This window comes from Pleurodeles waltl, chromosome 9, assembly GCF_031143425.1.
Source record: "Pleurodeles waltl isolate 20211129_DDA chromosome 9, aPleWal1.hap1.20221129, whole genome shotgun sequence".
Taxonomy (NCBI): Eukaryota; Metazoa; Chordata; class Amphibia; order Caudata; family Salamandridae; genus Pleurodeles; species Pleurodeles waltl.
In genome coordinates this window covers 529,115,272-529,137,446 of record NC_090448.1, presented here as the reverse complement: position 1 = coordinate 529,137,446, position 22,175 = coordinate 529,115,272, and the positions used below count along the sequence as shown (strand labels likewise).

Genomic DNA, 22,175 nt, shown 5'->3' with positions numbered 1-22,175 from the left:
CTTCCCTGTGGTCTGGAGAGAGACAGGTTACAGACCGGATGTGAGTTGGCCCGTGGGTACTGCGCGTGACAATGCAGACGTAAACGAAATGGCATCCATTCCATCACAAAGACGCCATTGTATAGAAACGCAACTGGAGATGGAATTTGAAGGCCCTGAAGGGCGAGGCCCTCTGGGGGCCGTGAAGCATTCCAGCAACTCAACAGTATGTTCTACCTCGACGTGCAGAGAGGAGAAACATGATCAATTACAATACCGACAGGAACCAGAAACAGAACCGAAAGAGAGATCCAACGACGGTCTCAACTCTGAGTGTGGAGAAAAAACAATCCAACAATGGAGTCAATGCCCTTGCACAGTATCACAGAGAAGGAGGAGTCAATCTACCTCGTCCATCGAGAGACTTTCTATGAAGAAAAACAACCTACACACATCCCGAACAAATACTAGATGGCAGGAGTATGCAGAACGTGTGTATCTACAGCCACACTTACTCTTTAAAATTATGGAAAACAGAAAGTGGAGGAATAGTAAAGTCTACAACCACAGACCGTATATTTTCTGACCACATGGTCTAAGTCCAACATAAAAATGACTGTCTTTGTGGGCTCTCTTCAGTGATTTTCCTCTCTCTTCTACATCTTCCTTTATTGTCAGTAATATCTGTTCGCCTTTCAATGTACTTTCCTTTCTTTTCAGTGCCTTCCTCTGATTCTTCAGTGGCGTACGATCCGGAGCTATGGACCACGCAACCAAATACAATACAGAAACAAATGAATCTGAAGATAGCAACACACTTTGAGGCACAGCGGAGATATGGCTTATGTCACAGGTAGATGGGCTTTGCACATGTACTGGTTAACACAATGCAAAAGCGAGAAAAAAAAAAAAGGAAGTAGAAATATGGACATAATCCAGAACCTAAACACTAGACGGCAGAATGAACCACAGCATGCAAATCCAGAAAAGATTCACATGCAAAACCAACATTATGGACTGCACCTAGAGACATTACCTGTGGTGCTTATTAATTCAGTTATTCCAACCACCACCTTATTTTATTGCTGTCTCTATAAAATCACTTGTAAACAAATGGAGGCCCTGGACTTCAAAGAGCCTGCTATCTAAATAAGTGGAGGGCACCATATAAAAGCATTGTGGTTATGCCAACTATCACAATTTTCAATAAACCATACCTGTATCTTGTGTGTTTACAGTTATCAAATGCTCCTGAGGTTTGGCCACTGTTATTGACAAACCTATCACCCTGGTCCAAACAATATAGGGGGAAATACAGAAATGCTACATAACCCACTGATCATGCTTCACATTTAATACTTAGTATAATCCCACTGGGCAACATAATTCTCTTACTGTACATGGGTGCCTATATCCAGGATGCAACAACATCAAGAAAGTGATGGATGGAATAGCTGTATCAATAATCTCAGTCACTGGTGATTGTTTGGACCGCACTAAAGCCTATCGTTTTTCATCCACCATGCCACTCTAGACAAATGCCTGCCTTATGCAAGTCAGTACCGGCCTTGCTCCTCATGGGAATAGTCCATCACCAACTGCAGGCAATGCACTCTCCACAAGCAACCACAGACTGGTTTTGCACTACTGTCACTACTATTGTCAATAGAGTGCAGCTGGAGTCCTATGCCACATTCAGCATGGGACCCCACATCTGTGCTTGTGTTCGGTCCTGAGAGGACTTGGCAGTTCTGAATGGACTGTTCTTAACAGAGCAGGACTGAGGATGGATTTGCTTATGGCTGGAGCTAATCTGAGGTGGCATGGTGGCAAAAAAAAAAAAAAAAAAAAAAAAAAAAAAAAAAGAAGTCCATAGGTTTCTGGGCCCCAGTGTCACTGCACCGGTTGCTCAATTGATAGTTAGGCCTCAGGAGAGAAAGCAGATGGGACAGAAAAAGAGAAGCAAAAATAAAAGAAAGAAGGTAAAGAAAGAACGAGAAAATGAAAACACAACTAAGAGAAGCAATATAGCAAACGTGGGAGACAAAAGAAAAAAGGGAAGGAAGCGAGCAACCCAACAACTTGTGGCTTTCACATACAGACGAGAAAAAGAGGGATTTATAGTAAAATATAAATTGACAGCAGATAAAGATAAGAAAAACACCAGAGAAAGGAAGGAAGAGAGATCTAAAAAAAAAAAAAGTGAGAGGGTGCATACCAAGTCAAAGGAAAGAGCAAATACATAAAACAAAGAAAGAATGAAGGGAAGAGAAAAAATAGTGAAAGAATAAACGCCTGATTAAGAAAACAAAAGGAACGAAACAAGGAAAGAAATAACTACGTTTTTGCAAGTTTAATAGATGGAGCTATGTGTGGAACCTAGTATTGGCATGCCAGTGTTGCCGAGTGTTAGCCTGGAGGAGCCCTGGTGAAGCTGCGAGTATGGGAGTAACATTGCTTCCGAACCACAGAATCGAGGAATCCTGAAAAAGAGGGGGGAGGTCTTAGTATTGAGAAGAAATGTGTACCGAATGTTAGAATCAATGGCTTCTGGCAGAGCTGTGGTGGTTCCCATCAACAGTGGCTTTGGATGTTAGATTTGAGGTGCACTGGCTGAGCTGCGTTTTGCTTTTCTGGGTCCAGTACTGGCTTGGCAGTGAGACTGAATATTAGAATTGAGCTGCTGTAATGGAACTGTATGTGAGCGGGGTGCCAGTATAGGAAAATAAGTGGCCTTGTGGGGGTAGTGTGTGGTGTGCACTGATAGAGCACCGTCTGAGGTCCCAATACTGGAGCAGCAGAGTGTAATGTCTGCAAGAACTGAGGTGCTCTGGCAGACAGTGTGTGTGGTGTTCATGGCACTGGCACGGCTGAGGGCTTGGAGTTTGTGAACTGAAATGCACTGATGGAGCTGTGAGTGGGATCCCAGTATGGAGCAGAGCTGGGCACTGTCTCTAAGGATTGATAGAGCTGGGTGCTAAGGCTATAAGCAATCACAAGCGATTCTTCACCCTTGCTCTCAATAAACAGGCAGGCACCTTGGTAAAGAAAATCCAAGCCACAGAAGGACAGGAGGCCGGCAGATGAAAGAGTGTGCAGAGAGCCCACAAAGGCAAAATGAGACCAAGATTACAGCTTGATTTATATCCTTGTTTACAGCTAAGCCCAGAGGACGAATTTTCTGCAAAGGAAAAGGGAAGCTTCCCTGGACAGGAAAAGAAACAAAGTAAAAAACACACAAAAAAGAAAGTTCTCTACAGACCATATAAACAGGACAAAGCGTAATTACACAGTATTTGGTCCCTGCTCCCAGACAGGAGGGCCAAAGAAGCATGACTGACCACTAGCAAGCAAGGATTTTTAAGTGACTGAAACTAACAAATGAAATAGCTGGAATCCCACAGAAGAAGTATACAAGAGGTCATACGCTTATGCTCAATTTAAAAATGATCCAGTTCTAGTAATTACTAGAAGCTGAGATTAATTCAAACATTCCATCTATCGCATTTCTATATTCTTCATTGTGTTGCCCTAAGTGCGACGGGTAAGCAGAGTTGTCGGTACTGTGCTCATTGTGCCCCTGGAAACAATTTACACCCAACTGAAGAGGCTTAAATAGATCAAAACCGTTTTTGAGTGGTTGTGTTCAAATTCAGAAAGTATTTGTGATTTTGAAGTTTGGGCTAGAAAGTTCCTATTGAAGAAGAACCAGGGTTGATCTGCATATGGCTGAATCTAATCTGAGGTGGCAAGATGGCAAAAAATGGTGGAATGAGAAGTGGTCGAGTAATTTCCATTAGTTGAGATCAATTCAAACATTCCCTCCATCACTTTTTTGTACTCTTCATAATATCTAGGTTGCAACAAAATACTAGTCACTTTCACTTATATGCTGCCAGAAAAGATGGAAAGGACATCAGACTTGCTTGTCTATCCTTATGCCTTACAAAGATGACCTGTAGATGATCATCACGGACTAATACAAATGACAGGTAAGAGCCATAGCCTCCATGTAAAAGGTCACTCCAAGTTTCTCTTTCCACAACGATCTTGTAAATATTTTGAAAATCTAATCATGAACAGAATACTGTTTATAAAGTCGGCTCTCAAATTTGGACAGATCTATTTTATTGGCAGACCTCGCATTTAAACAGATTTTCCTCCAAGATGGGACAAATATTCCTGTCCACACTGCCTATTATGCTTGAACTGCAAGATGTCAATGTAATGGGTATAGTAACAGGATCAAGCTGAATCCCTCAACTCGAAGTTCTAGAAACTAGAAAGAGAGCTTTTAGAGTACTGTAAACCATAAGACCAAAGAAATCCCCAAACAATTAACTGTTTAGAATGCAAATGAGTTTACATCATCTAAACAAGTTTAGAATGTCACTGATTTTACGTCTCTTCAAAAGCTAAACAATTGAGAAAATGTATTCTTTTATCGAGAATGGGAGAGAAACAGTCCAGATAGTGAATATCAGAAAGTTTTAAGATTGGTGCAAGCCCTGATTTTCCATGGTCAGTTCCCGTGTTTCTGAAACATTTCTCAAATTCGTCCATCCAGTCTTTACATTTTTCATATCCTGTTCCACAGACTGCAATGTAATTTAAGACAGATGCAACTCAAAATGTTTATTTGTATTCCAAAATGTCATTTCAAAGGCGAAAACCACTTCAGAACATGGAAAAGATGATGAGTGAATGGTCAATGCAAATTATAGGGGTTACGGCTCTCATCATACAGCTCTACGATGAAGGACAACTTTAAATACATCCTGTTTGAAACATACATAAAAGCACCATCCTCTTTACATTCAGGGAGAAAGAACAAGAGTATCCAGGGAGGAGGGTCCCTAAGGAAACCTGGCATCTCTGTAGAGATGGATCATATATTTCATATCCATACACTGTGTCTCCAAAAGGTTGCCTCTGGCTAAGTTCACGTAGCGGACCCTCAGCCTCACTTCCCATAATGGTAGAACTCAGTTATTAGCAAACAGCCAGGATACGTAGGCAATGTAAACACATATACACCATATTCAGTCATTCCGGACTGGTAGCCCAGCCCAAAAGAGCCCCTTCCTTTAGTATAATGAGAGAGGGGAGCTTCAAGGAAACATAATTGCTTTCTCCACTCCAAACAACTGCTGGCCAGTCGTCTCATGGCCTGGGGGCTAACCTAAGTTTACAGGGTGTAATAAAAAACAAAAAAACACCTGGCAAGCAACACAATTATATCTCACAGGAAAAGCAATGGGACACCAACTAGAATGATACAACGGAATGCACATCTTTAACTGGACAAACAGGGCTCAATAGGGAATCATTACAATGGCATTACTGACATGGGTGCATGCCAGTGCCAAAAACCATAGTAGAAGAAACCGTTTGAAGGGGCTGCCAGGAGAGGGAACAGACAGTCCACTTCTAGAACAGCATGATGCTCAGACATGCAAAGAGGGAATAAAACAAGGAAGTGGACCTAATAAATGAAGATTATCCTCATACTCCAACATAGAGTCAGTGGTCCTTGCCAAGAGACTTTTTTTATAGGCTAGCCAAGTTTCAAAGAATGAGACATCATGTCTACATCTCCAAAAGTGGCAGGCGAGCAAGTGCATTTAAAATCATGCATCTGCAAACTCAATCTGTAAAATCAATAAACTATCAGCATTGGAAAACAATTCTAAGATTCTGTACCAGAACAGTTAAAACTTTAATGAACAAAAAAAAAAAAAAAAAAAAAACACACACCATGTTCTGATCGCCAGTGACAAATTCCATAACCTACGTCCACAATTAAAAAACCGGCCACCTATTCTGGCAAAAAGGATTTTGTTCTAGGCACTACAAAGGGCAGGACTGACAGTGGCTGAAGACTCCTACTGGGCCTGTATTTTGAGATGCTTTAGGTTAAAAAAATATTAGGGGGAGCACCATAAAAAGTCATTTAAACATCCTTTTGGTTTTCTAAGCAACACACCCTCAGAATGATAGGTATACCCAGACAAAGGGTCTTGTTTTCACTATGCAAAGGAACAGAGGCTGCACCTCATCTGCAAGGCCCAGCAATGCTAAAACCGGTTTGGTGATGCCTGTATTCCATCTAGGGTGAATCTAACTTAGAAGTTTGGGATGACTTGTCCCTACTGAATCAGGGCAAAGTCTCAATTGCATATGACTTGTCACTTTCTGGAGTGGCAGAGTTGGCAACATAATTATGGACTGAAACGCAGCTCGAGTAGTTATTAGTAGCTGAGATTAATTCAAACATTCACCAGATGCTTTTTTTTTTTAAGTCAAAAACCTATTGTGCACAGTACCAGTACTTACGAGTGGACTTTCTCACAGCTCACTGCTTACCATTGGTGTGAGTATAATCATTATAAAAAGTTAGTAAACACATCACAGAGTGGCAATGTGATTTCATTATTAGCCTTTATTTACTAAGCTATTGAATTTAGAGTGAATAAAAAAATATTCTTTACAAATAGGACTAGAACTAAAACAATCTAATTAATTGAGCACTATTAAAGTATTCACTGCATCAGAGTTTCTACCCTGCATCCAAACATTCAAGACTAGCCTTGACTGTTCATCAGTTTGCACTCAAATTCTCTTGGGTTCAAAAACCTGAGAGGCCCAAAAGTCTGGAAACCAAAACATTCAGAATCCACAATGCAACAACACAGTCATTCTCCAGAGTAACTGTAGGAGGCTGGCCTGGCTTGCAGTGGGTACCAGAGGTACTTACACCTTGTGCTAGGTCCAGTTATCCCTTATTAGTGTAGAAGAGGTGTTTCTCGCAGCTTAGGCTGATAGAAGGTAGCTATGGCAAAGTAGCTTAGGCTGAACTAGGAGACATGTAAAGCTCCTACTATACCACTGGTGTCATATGCACAATATCATAAGAAAACACAATACACAGAAGTACCAAAAATAAAGGTACTTTATTTTTATGACAATATGCCAAAAGTATCTCAGTGAGTACCCTCAGTATGAGGATAAGATATATACACAAGATATATGTACACAAACCAAAATTATGCAGGTAATAGCAAGAAAAGTAATGTAAGCAGTGTAAAGTTACAGTAGATTGCAATAGGAGCACATAGGTATAGGGGCAACACAAACCATATACTCCAAGTGCAATGCGAACCACAAATGGACCCCAAACCTATGTGAGCTTGTAGAGGGTCGCTGGGACTGTAAGAAAACAGTGAGGGTTAGAAAAATAGCCCACCCCAAGACCCTGAAAGGTAGGTGTAAAGTGCACCTGCTACCCCCAGAGAGCACAGAAGTCGTGATAGGGGGAATTCTGCAGGAAGAACAAACACCAGCAATGCAACAACAGTGGATTTCCGGACCTGAGTATCTGTAAGACAAGGGGAGCAAGTCCAATAGTCGCGACAGTGTCGAGAGTGGGCAGGAGCCCAGGAAATGCCAGCTGAGGGTGCAAGGAAGCTGCCACCTGTTGGAAGAAGCTTGGAGTTCTGCAAGAAAGAAGAGAGCCAGGAACTTCTCATTTGGAGGATGGATGTCCCACGTTGCGATGAAGCACGCAGAAAGACCACAAACAAGCCTTGCTAACTGCAAGGGTCGCGGTAGAGGTTTTTGGGTGCTGCTGTGGCCCAGGAGGGACCAGGATGTCGCCACTTGGATGAGGAGACAGAGGGAGCGCCCAGCAAGTCAGGGAGCCCTCACAGAAGCAGGCAGCACCCACAGAAGTACCTGAACAGGCACTTGGAAGAAGAGTGAACCGGAGTCCACGCGAAGTCACAATAGGGAGTCCCACAACGCCAGAGGACAACTCAGAAGGTTGTGCACTGCAGGAAGGAGTGTCGGGGACCCAGGCTTGGCTGTGCACGAAGGAAATCCTGGAAGAGTGCACAGGAGCCGGAGCAGCTGCAAATCACGCGGTACCCAGCAATGCAGTCTAGCGTGGGGAGGCAAGGACTTACCTCCACCAAACTTGGACTGAAGAATCACTGGACTGTGGGAGTCACTTGGACAGAGTTGCTGAGTTCCAGGGACCACGCTCGTCGTACTGAGAGGGGACCCAGAGGCCCAGTGATGCAGTCTTTTGGTGCCTGCGGTTGCAGGGGGAAGATTCTGTCGACCCACAGGAGATTTCTTCAGAGCTCCTGGTGCAGAGAGGAGGCAGGCTATCCCTAGAGCATGCACCACCCGGAAACAGTCGAGAAATCCGGCAGGATGAAGCGATACAAGGGTGCTAGTAGTCATCTTGCTACTTTGTTGCGGTTTTGCAGACGTCCTGAGCAGTCAGCGGTCGATCCTTTGGCAGAAGGTGAAGAGGGAAATGCAGAGGAACTCTGATGAGCTCTTGCATTCGTTATCTGGTGAGATCCCCAAAGCAGAGACCCTAAATAGCCAGAAAAGGAGGTTTGGCTACCTAGGAAGGAGGATTGGCTACCAAGAGAGATAAGAGCCTATCAGAAGGAGCCTCTGACGTCACCTGCTGGCACTGGCCACTCAGAGCAGTCCAGTGTGCCACAAACACCTCGGTGTATCCAAGATGGCAGAGGTCTGGGACACACTGGAGGAGCTCTGGGCACCTCCCCTGGGAGGTGCAGGTCAGGGGAGTGGTCACTCCCCTTTCCTTTGTCCAGTTTCGCGCCAGAGCAGGGCTGGGGGATCCCTGAACCAGTGTAGGCTGGCTTATGCAGAGATGGGCACCATATGTGCCCATCAAAGCATTTCCAGACGCTGGGGGAGGCTACTTCTCCCCAGCCTTCACACCTATTTCCAAAGGGAGAGGGTGTTACACCCTCTCTCAGAGTAAGTCCTTTGTTCTGCCTTCCTGGGCCAGGGCTGCCTGGACCCCAGGAGGGCAGAAACCTGTCGGAGGGGTTGGCAGCAGCTGCAGTGGAGACCTCGGAAAGGCAGTTTGGCAGTACCCGGGTTCTGTGCTAGAGACCCGGGGGATCATAGAATTGTCCCCCCAATGCCAGAATTGGGGTGACAATTCCATGATCTTAGACATGTTACATGGCCATGTTCGGAGTTACCATTGTGACTCTGTACATAGGTAGTGACCTATGTACAGTGCACGCGTGTAATGGTGTCCCCGCACTCACAAAGTCCGGGGAATTTGCCCTGAGCAATGTGGGGGCACCTTGGCCAGTGCCAGGGTGCCCACACACTAAGTAACTTTGCACCCAACCTTCACCAGGTGAAGGTTAGACATATAGGTGACTTATAAGTTACTTAAGTGCAGTGGTAAATGGCTGTGAAATAACGTGGACGTTATTTCACTCAGGCTGCACTGGCAGGCCTGTGTAAGAATTGTCAGAGCTCCCTATGGGTGGCAAAAGAAATGCTGCAGCCCATAGGGATCTCCTGGAACCCCAATACCCTAGGTACCTCAGTACCATATACTAGGGAATTATATGGGTGTACCAGTATGCCAATGTGAATTGGTAAATTTAGTCACTAGCCTGTTGGTGACAAATTTGGAAAGCAGAGAGAGCATAACCACTGAGGTTCTGGTTAGCAGAGCCTCAGTGAGACAGTTAGGCATCACAAAGGGAACACATACAGGGCACATACTTATGAGCACTGGGGCCCTGCCTGGCAGGGTCCCAGTGACACAGACTAAAACAACATATATACAGTGAAATATGGGGGTAACATGCCAGGCAAGATGGTACTTTCCTACAGTAACCACCTCCTTCTTGAACTGCTTCCCAACTAAACTGAAACATTTTTGCTGCTGGGATGGAAAAGTCTGTTGCTTGGCGACTGATGTATACCCCTGCCTTGAATGCCCCAGCTGTAACGATAACTGGATCCCTAGTACTAATTTTTGTTGTAATGGGTGAACACTGATCATGCAGTTGTGCCATGACATAGGCCTGTTTCACAGATTGCAGTCTTGTTGAACCAAGAGAGGAGTCCAAGGTGCTACCCTCATGTTGATGAAGGTCTACTGCCCTTACCTAGAGTTAAGTAGCACAGTCACGGTAGCAGCCGCATATCATGTGGTGATCAGTAGGAGTTAACAGGCCTTTTTATCCATGTCTCTGGAGTGAGGACTACAGGCTCAATCATGTATAGTTCTGCCGCTGTGTGCTTAACACACCCTTGGCCAACATCAAGTTAGAATGTAGTACCGCACAGTGTAAATGGGGTTGAATGTATGTGCTGTGTGGATGTGTGTCTGTCAATAACACAATTCATGGAGAACTCTGGGTTCCATTTTGGGAGACCAAAGGCTGCCTGGAGGAGCAGGTAGAGGAAACCCACCATAGACACATTGTGGATTGCTGCATTCTTGTGAGTTGGGTGGAATAGACACACTGGAGGAAGAAGAGCCAGCCCCTTTGGGACACTTGAAAGGGTGCTCTTCAAATTTAGGGAGAGGCCACTGGAGAGGGGCCTGGGCATTTCTCAGGAACGTAGATGGGGATAGAGTCATAAAACATAGGGCTGATGCCCTGGGGTAACCTTTAGATGCACATATCACTGTGGCTGACATCCAGGTGTGAATCTCTAGTCACTCCAATGGCCCGATTTAGAGTCACTCCTGCTGAGGCTAACTGCCTACTGGAGAAGGGCATGGCAGAGGGGGAGGTACTTCAAACGAAAGCAGCCTCCCCCCCCCCCCATCACAAACCTCAAAGCCTCAGACCTTAATCACATTGGTGTTTGGAAATGGACTTAAGAAGGGGATCTCGAGGCTCCCGAAATGGTCAGCTGCCAAGCAAGCAGTCTGGCCGACCAAGAGGAGAAGCTATGCAAGACTTCTACCTGTGACCAGGGCTGGGGGTTAAGGTATGCCAGTCTCCCGGTTGGGTGAGGGGACATCACTCAGGGAAATCCAAGTCCACTTTCCCTGTAGAAGCAGTGCCTGTCTGTTTGCCAAGACTAGTGTGCCCTCATACTATAAGAATCTCTGTAAGGGATACTTGCATCCCTATCGTTGTCAGCTATATACTGCTTAATTTAAAAAAATGCTAAATAAAATTCAAAAATAAAGTCAAACGCTGCAAAGAAGACACTTGGAAATTCAGTCAGCTCACAGTACCCAAGGATGGCTAGTCTTTGTAATGTCCAAGTTTTTTTTTTTCTTTTTTTTTTTTTTTTTTCAAGGTATTGTTCAATTCGCCATCTCAATAGCTGTATTCAAACTTATCAACAATGTAAAATCGCACTCCAAGTCAAACTGGTCTGGATTCTAACCTGGAACCCGTGTTAAAAAAAAAACATATATATTGCACAATTAGTGAACCAAAAACCACTTATACGATTGAGTGTAATCTTAAAATATTAGACTTGAAGACCTTTATAAACCTTGCGTCCAGGCAAACATCACAACCACTAAAATATCCCTTTCATTTTCCGGTCTTTCTATTTTACTATGTTTAGCAACAGAGTCAACTAAAACAATCTAAATAATAATGAGGAAGAACATTACATACTTTGGACGCCTGAGGTGTTGATATTAGATGCACCGTACTAGGTTTCACACCGTTCGCCTTCGGTCGTTTATATAGAGTAAATCTACTTTTCCGACGACCTCTGTCTCCATTTGGTAGAGAGCCATTGTACCTAATGTAAAAGAAAGAAAATATAATTAGGGCGAAAAGGGTATTGTTGTTAAACTGAACATTTTATAGATAGAAAAAGCAGTGTTATATAACAGTCACATAAGCAACCACTTTGCGAGAGTTGCGGTACTCTTGCCATTACAGAGGACTCACTTATCACATGTGGCATATACTTCAGTCCACAGATGCCCCAATGTCAGCGTCACGTTGATCCAACTATATACAGACATGAAACAGAACGCTTTGTTCTTCAGTAAGAGGATCAAAAGCTCGCCACCTGAGCGAAGAAGCGATATTGTTTATTATAGCTGCACCAAATATTGTACTGTAAAATGTATCTAGAAATTACAGGTAAACGTCCTTGAAGTATTTTTAAATCCACGTTAGTGTTTGACTGCTGTTCTGAGCTGTGTCGCTGGGAGGAAATGGCAGTGCTCATCATAAGTGAACCATTACTGTGGCATGTGAAAGATGTGGGTGTGGGGGAGAGTTAGTAGTAGACAATACAGATCTTCATGCAGCTTCAAATCTCATTCAGCCACTGCAAAAAAACTAGGTCACATCAATCTCCGATTATGTCTCGAAAGCAATCACTTCTAAGCCGGGCAGCGTCATCACCTTGGAGGATTACTAGGCGCATATGTACAGCAATAAGGAAGAAGGTCAAATCGTACATGCAGAACGACTGCAGAAGGCACAGGGCGTCAGGATGTACAACGATACTGCTGCGGCACACGATGAGCAATACATACCGGGAGGGTAGGATATGCTGGTTTGGGCGGTAAGCAGCAACAGTACTGCCAGCCATTGTCTTGCATCACATCAGGGAATTAAAACGGAGTAGGAATAGGCCATGCTTTAAAAACACTACCTACCCCATATCCTGGGACACTGGACTAATGCGTTTCTGCGGCGTTTCCTGCATAGTCATGGATTGGTTGCATAATCCTATACCTGCTACATATTCTGCGGATTTAAAAAATAATAAATACAAAAATATGTTTCTAGCCCAAACAGATCAAAGTTACTAAAACACGGTGACATGTTCCCGTGCAGTGAAAGGCCCTTTGCAAACGTTGACTCGTCACCTTTCAGTTGCTTATTGCTGTATCTGGTTGTTAAGCTGGTACTAATGAGGTGAAATCTTTGACCAAAAATTATTAAGTAATACTATCAAAAAATGTAGCATTAGGCTACATAATTTGCCTTTTTCTGCTGCATAATTTGGCCAACCAAAAGGTTGGAACTAGTACTTTTCTGCTGCATAATTTGGCCAACCAAAAGGTTGGAACTAGTACTTTTCTGCTACATAATTACCGTCGTCCTGCTTATATGTTATCATGTACTGGTTGGGCGGCAGTACAAGTTACAATGGCCCGAGGGTGGGGGGTGTAACAATTAAGCCACAGAAGACAAAACAAGCATTTGCAATGCAATGGCTCTCGTATTTCCTTGAGTTAGAGCAATAAGCGTTGTAAATTTCGAACTGGACTTTTCTTGCCACACAAACTGAAAATAAAAAGTAAAACAGTTGGCATAAGCGAGCGGATTCAAAACGCCACAGCTGTCATGAGCATGAGCCCCAAGGAGAGACAGAAACGGAAAAAGAAGTTCGCTTGCAGTCACAGTTATCAGCAAAAGTGCAATTATCCATGTAACAGGGTCGATGGCCAAAGTGGTAACAAAACCGCCCCAAAAGAGGGACAAACGTAAAGCATTTATCAATGATAGCAAAGGACTTTAGAAAGGCAAGTCCATGAACGAGTGATAGTGATGGGCATTGTTAAAAGCCCAGACACATACCAATACGTCGGAAAAGCAGCACTTGCGCGCTGCCATGCTCAACCTAAAAAAATACAAGTGCATTTGAAACTTTTGGGGCGTGGCCTGATGGTGATGGAGAAAGCAGGGGTTCCTTTGAGCTCATGAGGGACGAGCCGCCATCTGCAACTATCCTAATAAATTGCCCACAACATAAGGCACGCCAGTGACGTCTTTAGTCCCCTGACCACTGCACTCAAAACGAGGTGTGCAGCCTTCCTAGAAGGGAGTAGAAGAAGCCGCCTTCGTGCCAGTGACAGAGAGCTGAGATGGCGGCAATCCAGGATGGTGAAGAAACCAGAGCAGGAGTGTAATGACACCGAAACACCTATCATTTCCAGTGGAAGAGGACGGGATTATCGGGAGCTGATGCTGGGGAGATGACCCGTGGCTCGGACGCCACAGACTGGTAGAGATAAGACGGGCCTGGGTGGCAGGCCAGGGCTCGCAACAGTGTGTTAGGTAAAGAGCTGAGGATTTGGCTCTGCAATGAGCGGCAAAGCTCAGCGTGGATGGGGGCGTGCCAGGCTTTCGATGATACTCAGGCAAAGTGCAGGGAATGGCCTAGACTCCTTAAAGTGGAGCAGTAAAGTCGAGAGCCGCAGAGACCTAAGCAGCGGTGGCCCTGAGGCAGGTACCTTGATGCAGTAGTTGCCCTGCTTTGAGGAAGGGGTGTCAAAAAGGCACCTTGAGTGCCTGGGTTCTTGCTGTGAGGCCCTGAGCTCTAAGCAAACTGAAGAACCGGAGCTGAATACTAAATGCAAGCCCGCTATGCTAAGACAAGTGAAACAGTGCTGAGAACGCTTAGTGGGCCCTCCTCCTGACACTTGGGCCTTGCTTAAGCGGGTCACTCATAGGCCCTAACTTTGCCGGTCTGCAAGATCAGAACAGAGGCAAAGGGGAATAGGTAGGCACTTGAAACTGAAAATTATGGAAGGGGGCACTGCATAGACACCCTGCTCCCACAGAGACACAGAGGAGGGTAGTGATAATGCTGGACGGGGACAAACCGTTGACTCTGAAGCTACACTAGATTCCATACTGATGGCGATCAAGGACTCTAGAGATGCTCTGTAACAGAAAATTCACACAGTAATGCCAGTTCTTAGTATCCTGCAAGATGACGAGCACAAAATGCTGGAGTGGGTAACAGCTGCAGAGCGCACCCTGGCTGACATGCAACCAGGGCGGGAACACCTCAAAGAACAAATGTCTGAGATAAAGGAGCGATTCAGAGTCCTGGAACAAAGGGCAGAGGATGTGGAAGGTAGAGCATTAAGGAACAATATTCGCAGCGTTGGTCTCCCGGAATGCATAGAAGGCAATATGGTCACCTTTAATGAAAACCTGGATTAAGGATGCCACTGCGCCTACAGGTCTGTCCGCTTTCTTTGCCCTGAAACAAGCACTCAGTGGCCTGCAAAACCCCCTCTGCCTGGTCCGCTTTCCCATCCTGTGGTGGCAAAACTACTGCATTTCTGTGACAGAGATCTCATTCTGCAACAGGTTCAAGAGAAGGGTGAGTCCCTGGTTGAAAAATCATTAGGTGATAATGTGCCCAGATTTTACAGTCACAGGCAAGAAACAACATACCACATTTCACTACGCGAGGCCAGAGCCAACTGTACATTAAATATAATATGCAGTTCCCAGCAAAAATGAGGGTAGCAACTGCTGCCAACACTACATTTTCCAATGACCTGCAAGAGGTATTGGACTGGTTGGACACTCAAGCGGTGGACAAGGCTGCACCAGGCCCAATGAGCTGAAGGCACAATAGATCACAACTGCGTCCCCAAGGTGCCCCTGCGAGGAAAGCTTTGCCCAAGAAAGAACAGACCCAGAGAAATAAACAGAATGCAGTATAGGTGGCAGCAACATTTAAATTTTAACACCGTGGGCCTCGACAGGGAAAAGAGGGTGAAGTCTCCCTATGAAACGGACTCATGACTGGATTCTGAATGTACTATCCCTTCCCACTCTGGAGTAGGCATGCCACTGGTCACACTGCGTTTAGCGGATTATCTAGTTTGAGGTCGTCAGTGGAGCCGATCCTATCCTGTTATGGGGGGCTGAGGTATCACTTTGGACTTGCTCAAACTACCTGCAGGTAAGATTGAGGAAGAAAGGAAACCATACCTATTCCAAATTGAATGTTTCATTTGGAACAGTTGACGGAGTGGAAACCCAGGGTGTATGTCACAGGAACGTGCCCACAGACCCACAAAATTACCCTGCGTGATGAGCACACAAGCTGTCGTTTGTTATGCAGTTTGGATTTGGGGGATTGGAGGGTGTAGCCTACCTAACCTGGGGAGGTGGGCTGGGGTATGGATGCTTGGGTCCTGGGGGTAAATGGCTGATCGCAACAGACTAATGCATGATCATGGCCATCTAATTGTCTGAGCTGACAATGTCCAGGGTGCAAATAAGTCTTTGGGGATACCTAATTGTGTACCACAGTGCTGGATAGAAGATGATATTGTGGAATGTCCTGGGTCTAAAATAGAATGACCCAGGAGGTAGAAGGTTCAGGCGTAGCTGAAAAGGCGAGGGGTACGCATTGCATTATTGCAAGAAACACACTTGACTATGACAGAGGATGTAGCGCTGCACAAGTGTTGGTAGGGACATCTTTACTACATGATATACTCAGCATTTGTGAGGTGGGTGCTTATTTGGGGTGCATTAGGAGTTCCATTTCAGGTGATTGAGGAGATGCCTGTGAGGAAAAGATATGTTTGCAAATACATATGCACCTAACACGTACCAGCTTAATTTTTTTGATGAGCTGTCCCACGTACTAGCAACCTACATGCCAGACTGTATATTTACGGGTGAAGATTACAATTGTATCACTGACCTGGAGGACTGCTCAGATTCGCCGCTGTTGGACTCACCAATTTACCAGATAGCAAAAAGTTTGTAACATGGCAAATGCACTGGGGTCTCAGACAACTGGAGATCTACACACGCAACTGAAAGAGATTATTTGCGCCACTTGATTTTACACGACCTGCATGTGCATCTGGCTACATTCCCATGAACCCAGAGTGTCCACACACTGCCGAATATTTAGCCAAAACCATATCCGATCAAAACCCAATTATATCAACACTCCATTGGGTAAGTACATGAAAATGTGTACCCAATTGGAAGCTCAAACATGAAAACCTGAGAGACCAAGCTTTCCAGCACACACTAGGGGAGAAGATATGCATTTATTTTGCAGGAAATAAGGGCATGGTCTCCTCTGTCCCTGTGGAGTCTGAAGCTTTCAAAACAGTAATCAGGGATCAATGCTTTGCAAATGACAGAGGAGTCCTCTGGACACTGCTGCATGAGGCCAGCACAAAGGAAAGCACAGTTTTGAGATTTAGAAAGGGACACACATACCAACTCAATGCTCCCCCAATCCCTAATGGATGATAAGTAAAAACTGGCTGTATTATTGGAGAAACATTGCTGTTTCGAGTACAAGAAATATTTGGTTAAGGCGCATGAGGAGCAAGCTAAAACTGGGTCTTTACTGGCCCGACTAGCAAACCCAACCAAGATGGAATCGTAAGCACTAGGGTTAGAAAGTGCATATGGTGGCCGTGCATTTAGACAGCCTGAAATAAACAAGATGTTTAAAACTACTATTCTGACCTGTGAACCTGAAAGGGGGGGGGGAAATAGGGGATGTCAACTGCTGCAAGTATTTTTTACATCAGCCCTTGGCGACACTTCCACCGGACATGGCAGAGGCATCGGGAGCCAACTTAAAATTGGAGGAGGTATCAAAAACGGAAAAAGATATGGCACGAAGAAAAGTGCCAGAGACTGATGGGTCCCTGGTCGATTTCTAAGCCGCATATGTGGACCAGCTGACACCACGCCTCATGGCTGTGTACAACAATGCAAAAGTCATACATATACTTCCACCGACTACAAAGAAAATGTTACTAATCCCCCTACTTAAATCAGGGAGCGCCTTGCAGGACACAGCAGCATATCGACCACCATCATTGATGAATGTGGATTATAAGATACTTAGTAGCACACTGGTTGCATGACTAATGCCACATATACCCCAACACCAGACTGGGTTTATATACCAGGATGCAAGACAGCCATGAATAGACGTAGTTCCAGGAAACAGCTGGCAGCCCTGGCGATTAGTTTCGAGGCAGTGGATATTGAAAAACCATTTGATAGTTCGGAATGGGACTACTGCTACACTGTCATGGATGGGATAAGATTGGGAAGGGGGTTTGTGGAGTGGCGCCGATTGTTGTATTGCATGCCTACGGCAAGAGTGAGGGGGGGGGGGGGGGGGGGGGAGAGGGAGAGAAATGATATCAGAAGCCAAAGTAGGGAGAAATGTAGAACAAGTCAGGAATGCTCTTTATCACCACTGCTATTTGCTATTATAGGTGGCCTTTAAATATCTAGGGGTTCAGCTGTATCAAGAAAAACGTGATATCCTGGAAGGCAATGTAGGGAGAGCGATTGTGGCGCTGCGACTGGGGATAGGAATCTGATAGTCGCTCCCCTTTTCTTTAGCACGACAGGTGGTGATCGCTAAAATCACAGCACTGCCCAGGCTTTTATACCTTTGAGCCACCTTAACCATCATAGTCCCAGAAGTAAATTTCAGGAACTAAATTTGGTGCTCATGGATCTGATATGGTGTGAGGGTAGACGCCAGGTATCTAACAAAGAAGCTACATCAGCCAGCCAATGTAGGAGGTTTGGCGGACCCAGTCTTTGGAGCACACTACCTGGTGGCACAACTGCAGAGGGTGAAAGATACAAAGTGGAGAGGACCCTCAATAGGGGCAGACACCACAATCATAACATGGCTGGCGCAACTGATCTTAGAGCCCAAACGTCTTAAGATGGAACCTGGGGAGATGCACATGCTATTCAAACACTGCTGGCTACGCTGGTTGCAGAAAACCAGCACTAATATATTCCTACTCCTCAGACTTGCCACCAAGCTGGCTGGCAGTCTTTTTGTATAGGGATGCACAAGCACCATTGGAGGACTGTGATAAGCTTGGCATTGAGAAAGTATGAGACCTGTATAATGTTGACACTTTGCAAACCATCAAGTATCTGCAGACGGACTATGATATATCGGCGGGGCAGTTCCTCCTATAAAGAACCATAACAAAAACATTGAGATGACACTAGAGAACCAGCAAGAATGCTCCCAGGACCAATAAAGGGTGACATGCCCTTTGTACCATTACAGGTACATTTAAAGCAGTTACAGCCCTCTATAGGGCTCTGAATGAAGATATGATTACCCCGCTCCATGACCTAAGGGACAAATGGGATACAGATGTGGACACTCCAAAAACACGAGGACTGGGTGAGACTGATGGACAGTATTCTGCAAGTGTCTAGAAATGCTAGCTTTAAATGAATTAACTTTAATTATTTACACAGGGCCTACCTTATCCTGGGCAAGATTAACAAATATTTTAAGAATGGGAGAGCGAAGTGCCCCAGGTGTGGTGAGGAAGAGAGAGTTGCTGCACATGGTGTGGAGCTGCGTGCACCTTACTGAATATGAGGCAGGGGTGCTGCATAGTACAAATGACAGAGCGCAATATACCGTTCCTTCTCCCAGCAGGGTTATTCTCAGACAGGCAAAACATAAAATAACATCCAAATTCACTGACCTAGCCTTAATACTGGCCTAACAGCAATGTACACTTAATTGGAAAAACTCGACTGGGCCTCATGTGGAGAGATGACGATCAGAATTGATACGCTGGGCAGAGTATGAGAGTATCATTCTCCTTAGGGGTGCAACAAGAGGGAAGAGTTCACAAGAAGCAGCTTGGGCATGAGAGGGCATACTGAATAATTTGAGAGCAGAGGTAGATCACTCACTTGCTGACTCCCCTTCCAATACACCAAGTACATCAAGTGCCACCCAGATAGGGTAATACCAGCACCTTGCTGTGGGTCAGTGCATGTCTCGCCTACCTCGCCTCCTTGAGAACTAGGAGACTAGTTGAATATCCACCACCCTCCGACTAACTCTATTTTGCAACAGTATATACTGCTAGAGGTTTCCTTTTAAACTCATTTCACATATAGCCATTGGGCACCTCTGGGGCCGGGCATAAAGGTGGGGTTTAGGAGAATGTTTTTGATTTCCTTTATAGATAGCTCCTATTAGCTGGCAAGAAGCATATTAGGATGTAACCCCTGATGTAGGAGTATTGACTCAGTACTGTACATAGTAGAATATACATGGTAGAAATTATATAGCTCGAGATGTCTATGAATTGAAACAGATGTTGGTGGTCACGATTCTGACAACTGTTGCAAAATGCTAATAAAACCATGATTTAAAAAAAAAAACAAAAAAAAAAAAACAACTTATATTTAAAACTTTTAGCAGGGTTCAGATGCCAACGCTAAGCCAAGTGTAGCAAATATAGGCAAGCCATAAGTGTAGTAGGTCGCAAAAAAACTTTAGAAGTTGAAAGAAATTACAGTTCGTGTAATATGCATTTCATTATTGTTGTAAAGTAACAATGTTCACATGGCACATGCATTGATATTAGGCTAGAACTATATTTGTAGGCAGCCTCGGTGTGTGTGGAAGCCCGGGGCTGTGACACAGGCTGTGTACGGTGGTCTAGTGGTGTGGCATTTCAGTAGAACTCAAGCAGCGCACTTGTAGCCAACCCCGTTACTACTGTTCATTGCACAACAGCTTTCTGCTGCACCACTGTCGGGAAAATGCCTCTTAAAAGCAGGAGGATCAAGGCACTAAAAACATCAGGATCATGCATGTTTCTTCGTCAATCCCTTGACAGAAGGTGTTTGTCATATTCACAAAATACATGTAACAAATGGTCATGGGAAACTAGCTTGTCATTTTATACTTGGATTCCTGTGTAGGTAAAGACTGAGATGAAATTCTGGGAAGAACAAGTTGTACCCCATCCCTCCCATTCAGCTGGGTGTGTTCACGAGTTCCTCCTTTTTTGATGCCTTGAACAGTTGCTTTAGGTGAATAAAACAAGCATGAGTGCTCTAAAGATACATTTTGCTCAAATATCCATTAGCAATTCCTAAGTTTTTCGGAAGGCACTAATTACAGACCAGATGTAATGAGAAAAGTGATTGTAAATTAAAAGCAGTGTTACTATAAATGTTAGAAACTAGAAAAGACCAACTTCCCACATTCTCTGACCACCTTATTCAATAGTCCTCTTTACAAATTCAGTCCACGTTTGCAGCCTCCACCTGGAGAGCATAATAGTTTAAACAAGAGAATAAAGAAAAACATTTTTACTCTTGTCTGACAAAAAAACAAGACACAAAAATAAATTAAAAAAAAAAAAATCACTAGAGGAAAATGAATTTAATGCAACCATTGTTAAATAACAAATCTCACTGGGGACTGTCTGGTACCTTACTTGTCAACAAAAAAAGTACCAATGAGACTCTTCTTCACATTGAAGTACAGTGCTCTTAAAAAGGGACAATCGCTAAGCAAAGAGCCTTTTGAGCAAATAACCTGGGTGTAGCATAAACGCCTATAAGTTTGAAATAACAATAAATGCCATGAAATATAACAGAATGCCAAGACTGCTCAAAACAAGTCACATAAGTAGGATGAACCATTCATTTGCCAGGTTAGGCAACACACTCCAGGAAATGCTAAGAGAGATCTAAAATCGGACATCCAGGAAATCAGACACTGAGAAAACACATGACAGGCTTGCCGCATAATCTTGACAGGATTCAAGCACACCAAGACAATTGCTCTCTACTTCAATCCTACTAGACCCCACAAACGCCACCCACTGCAATGTCTTGTAGATAAAGGAGGTGCCTCAATAACTTTCTGGTGCAGGGCAGTCTTCGTTCTCAGGTCGAGCGTAAGCATTCAACCTCATGTATACTTTTAGTATGCTTCTTATGGCTAAAGCAATTTGTTGGTTGCAGTGTCTTTAAAAAGATTCTTGCTCGCTAGTGGTCAGGTCTGCCTTTTTCTCCTTCCTTTTTCCGTTTCAGAGCAGTGACCAACTACTGTATTATTCCACATTGGTTTCTTTATCTGTTGCTGTGACTGACTATTTTTTTGTTATTTCTTTGGTGCTCCCCTTTCACTGTGGTTGTTTTAGGCTGGTATCTGCCTGCCTGCATTTTATTGCAGCATTACATTCCTACCATATCCTCCTGTGTTGCAGACATTTGTTTCAGCTTTATTCCAGTGCTGTCCTCGTTTACCTCTGGCTCCTAAAATAAGATTATTTTACAAATGAGACACTCAGTCGTTTAGCTCACTGCTCTCGAAAGCCACAATATACCCCTTCTGTTTCTGATAGAATGTAGCTAAACCTAGAAGCAATGATGTGAAACTTGCTTAGACTCGCATCACATCTCTAGTCTCTCTCTTCATGGCACCTACCTGCCTGAGCAACCCAGCAACATCCCCACATCCTACAACCCTAGACAACTAGGTGCCCCTTGATTAGATTAGGAGAGGGTGTGTTTATGATTTTTAGCCACACCAGTGGGTGGGCTCAGCCAGATGTAACCTCCAAAAATCAGATTTAGCCATGATGGATTTTTGAAGAATGTTGCCTTCTGGGATTGATTTTTGCCACACTTCCCAGGAAGTGGTCATAACAGGGTGAAGGACCCTGCACCTGATTGGAGAATCAGGACCCCCCTGTTTTTCACCCAGGAGCAAGGATAAAACTGGCAGACCTGCACCCACACCTCAGTTCCCTACCACATCCCTACCAGGAAGAACTACAGAAGAAGAAGGACTGCCCT

General features: G+C 44.5%; 1 protein-coding gene across 1 annotated transcript in view; it reads right to left on the bottom strand.

Annotated features, from left to right (window-relative positions):
- Positions 1 to 22,175, bottom strand: part of PELI2 (pellino E3 ubiquitin protein ligase family member 2) — a 148,304-nt gene that overhangs the window by 101,600 nt on the left and 24,529 nt on the right. Inside the window, exon 2 of the mRNA XM_069207431.1 lies at positions 11,424 to 11,553. Within this exon, the coding sequence (XP_069063532.1) occupies positions 11,424 to 11,553 (130 nt within the window). The remainder of the gene's footprint in view (positions 1 to 11,423; positions 11,554 to 22,175) is intronic.